General features: G+C 48.0%; 1 protein-coding gene across 1 annotated transcript in view; it reads right to left on the reverse strand.

The window, feature by feature from the left end:
* Positions 1-1653: 1653 nt before the first annotated feature.
* Positions 1654-2631, reverse strand: part of LOC102420104 (butyrophilin subfamily 3 member A3) — a 19661-nt gene continuing 18683 nt past the window's right edge. Inside the window, exon 9 of the mRNA XM_023747264.1 lies at positions 1654-2315. Coding sequence (XP_023603032.1) covers positions 1654-2315 — 662 coding nt within the window. The remainder of the gene's footprint in view (positions 2316-2631) is intronic.

Consider the following 2631-nt stretch of genomic DNA (forward strand, 5'->3'; position numbering starts at 1 on the left):
AACCAAGAGTACTTTATCCAGCAAAGCTATCATTCAGAATTGAAGGTCAGATAAAGAGCTTCACAGATAAGGAAAAGCTAAAGGAGTTCATCACCACTAAACCAGTATTATACGAAATGCTGAAAGGTATCCTTTAAGAAGAGGAAGAAGAAAAAGGTAAAGATACAAATTGTGAACAACAAACATTCATCTATCAACAAGTGAATCTAAGAATCAAGTGAATAAATAATCTGATGTACAGAATGAACTGGTGATTATAATGAATCAGGGACATAGAAAGGGAATGGACAGACTATTCTTGGGGGGGGGAAAGGGGAATGGGAGATGCGGGAAGAGACTGGACAAAAATCGTGCACCTATGGATGAGGACAGTGGGTGGGGCGGGAACTGGGAGGAGGGGAGTTATGGGGGGGGGGGGGAGAGGAACAAATGTAATCTGAACAATAAAGATTTAATTTTAAAAAAAAGAAAATTTTACTTTAAAAATTAATTTTCACTTGTAATGCTAAAGACAAGATACCCATGAAAACACACATGGTGTCAAAATAAGCCAAAAGAAAATGGTTTGGGCACAATGGAAAGAAAGGATCCCAAGTCTAGTTTTTAGAAAAGATTCCTTTATTAACCTTTGGTTGAGAATATGTTTGTATATTTCCAGAAAACTCCTCCAAGCCGTGTGGATTCCTGCAACAATGGATCCCAGAGAGAAACTGACCAGATTGCTCCAGCCATGAAGACAAGAGGAGAAACAGTCCAGAGATGGAGATGATGAAGACGCCTTGCCATGCTAGCAGTCAGCAGCTGTGCGTCGCTGCAGGTTGCCCATGACCAAGCCAGAAAAGGTCGGACCTGCACTCCCACCATTTGGCCACCATCCAGAACTAGCATATCATTGCTGGCATGTACACATAAAGAACTGTTGGACATTAAAATTGGGACTCAAAGAACTATTGGCCCAGAAAGAAACTTACTACAGACTGATTCCTTTGGATACTTGGCAGCAATTTAAAAAGGACACGACATTTGCCTCTCAGCATAACCACTATTGCTTGTCTCATTTTTGTTATGCGGAATGAAGAGTCTTGAAAGGACTCGAGCCCTTTCAGGGGGCATTCACTTTTCAAGATTTTTTAAGTAAAAGAGAAGGGGGAGATGTGGGAAGCCATCTATAGTCTTCACTAGCAGAGAGGTGTGGACAAGGAACCCAGAAGGCTGGTGACCCTTGAAGCCCTGGCAAAGGTCAGGGCTGTGCACCCACTGTTAGTCCAGACAATGGTAGCTGAAGCAACTTCCCTATTTACTATTACGTAAATCCTTGCTGATGGGCTAGTCTGCCTGTTACTGGAAATTGCCTCCCTAAGGACCATGGGTGTATCCCAAACCAAAAAAAGATTGGTGAGGCCTGAGCACCAGTGGAAGTCCTTCCCCTTGAGTTGGACTTGCCCGCCTGGCCCCCCAATATTTCCAAATTATTATTTCTTGTCTTGTCTCTTTCATTTGCATGCGGGCCTCTTCCAGATCCTGAACCATGAACCACGCGGGACGTGGGGGAAAGTTTACACAGGAAAGTGCCTCACTCAGTGAGTTTTTAATAAGTATGTTCCTGCTGTATGTTCCCTGCTGTGAGGTTTTGCTGTTAAGCAGGCCTTCAGCTCATGGCTGGACAGGGGGAAGCAAAGTTTGACCTTCCGCCTGAGGGTCCTCTTTGCCATCAGCTGAGCCTGAGGCCACTGGGGTCTCCAGGGAAGGGCCAGGCAGTGGGTCAGGCAGAAGGGAACTCCCCACTGCTTCTTGTGCTGGGCAAATGGTCAAGGCAGTGGTCTCCTGTGACCAAATCCAGAAAAGAGGCAAGAGAGGCCCAGAGAAGGAAGCCTGTGAGAAGGTATGGATGTGCGATCCATCGATGGCATCATAGAACGAGACCTCCGCACTCTCATAGTCCAGGAAAACCCCCACTCTTTTAGGAGGTTTGACAACTGTGAGTTTGCTCCGGGGATCCGTTTGAGCCTGGAAGTCATGCCCATTGAACAGTGATATTGTCCAGAATCCATTCTGGGGTGTTACTGGAGGATGATATTTTCTCTCCACGTTCTCCCTACACACCCCGAATTGCCAATGTTTCCTGTCCCCCACCTCCACCTCCCAGAAGTGTCTGCCTGACGTGAAGCTCTCACGACCCAGCACACAGGACCGATCCTGAAATCTCCTGGGGTTGTCAGGCAGGCTCTGCCATGTGTGTATATACTGCAAGCTCCTCTGGTCCTCAGAAATAAGGAGTTTGGGGTGCGCAGTGTCTGGATCCAGAATCACGTCCGCTGCAGAGAGTTCCAATGGTGTGGGGTCAGCCAAGGTTTGGGGATCTGAGAGCCTCAGGCTCCAAGGCTTGGGTCTGGCTGGTGAGACCTGAGCCCAGAGCCTGGGGTCCCAGCTGCCCTGAGTGTGACCCTCAGCAAAGCCAACAGAAACCACAGGGCCTGGTGGTCAGTGAGGAAGGGAGGGTGAGGAGGGCTGGCTCTGCCTAACCCGCCATCTCAAGTGGCCACCTTCCTTCTATCTTCTTCCTGTTTCTTCCCCAGAAGGACTGTGCCCACCTGTGCTGCAGAGTCACATGGACTCCAATTCCAGCCCTTG

This window comes from Myotis lucifugus, unplaced genomic scaffold (genome assembly GCF_000147115.1).
Source record: "Myotis lucifugus unplaced genomic scaffold, Myoluc2.0 scaffold_824, whole genome shotgun sequence".
Taxonomy (NCBI): domain Eukaryota; kingdom Metazoa; phylum Chordata; class Mammalia; order Chiroptera; family Vespertilionidae; genus Myotis; species Myotis lucifugus.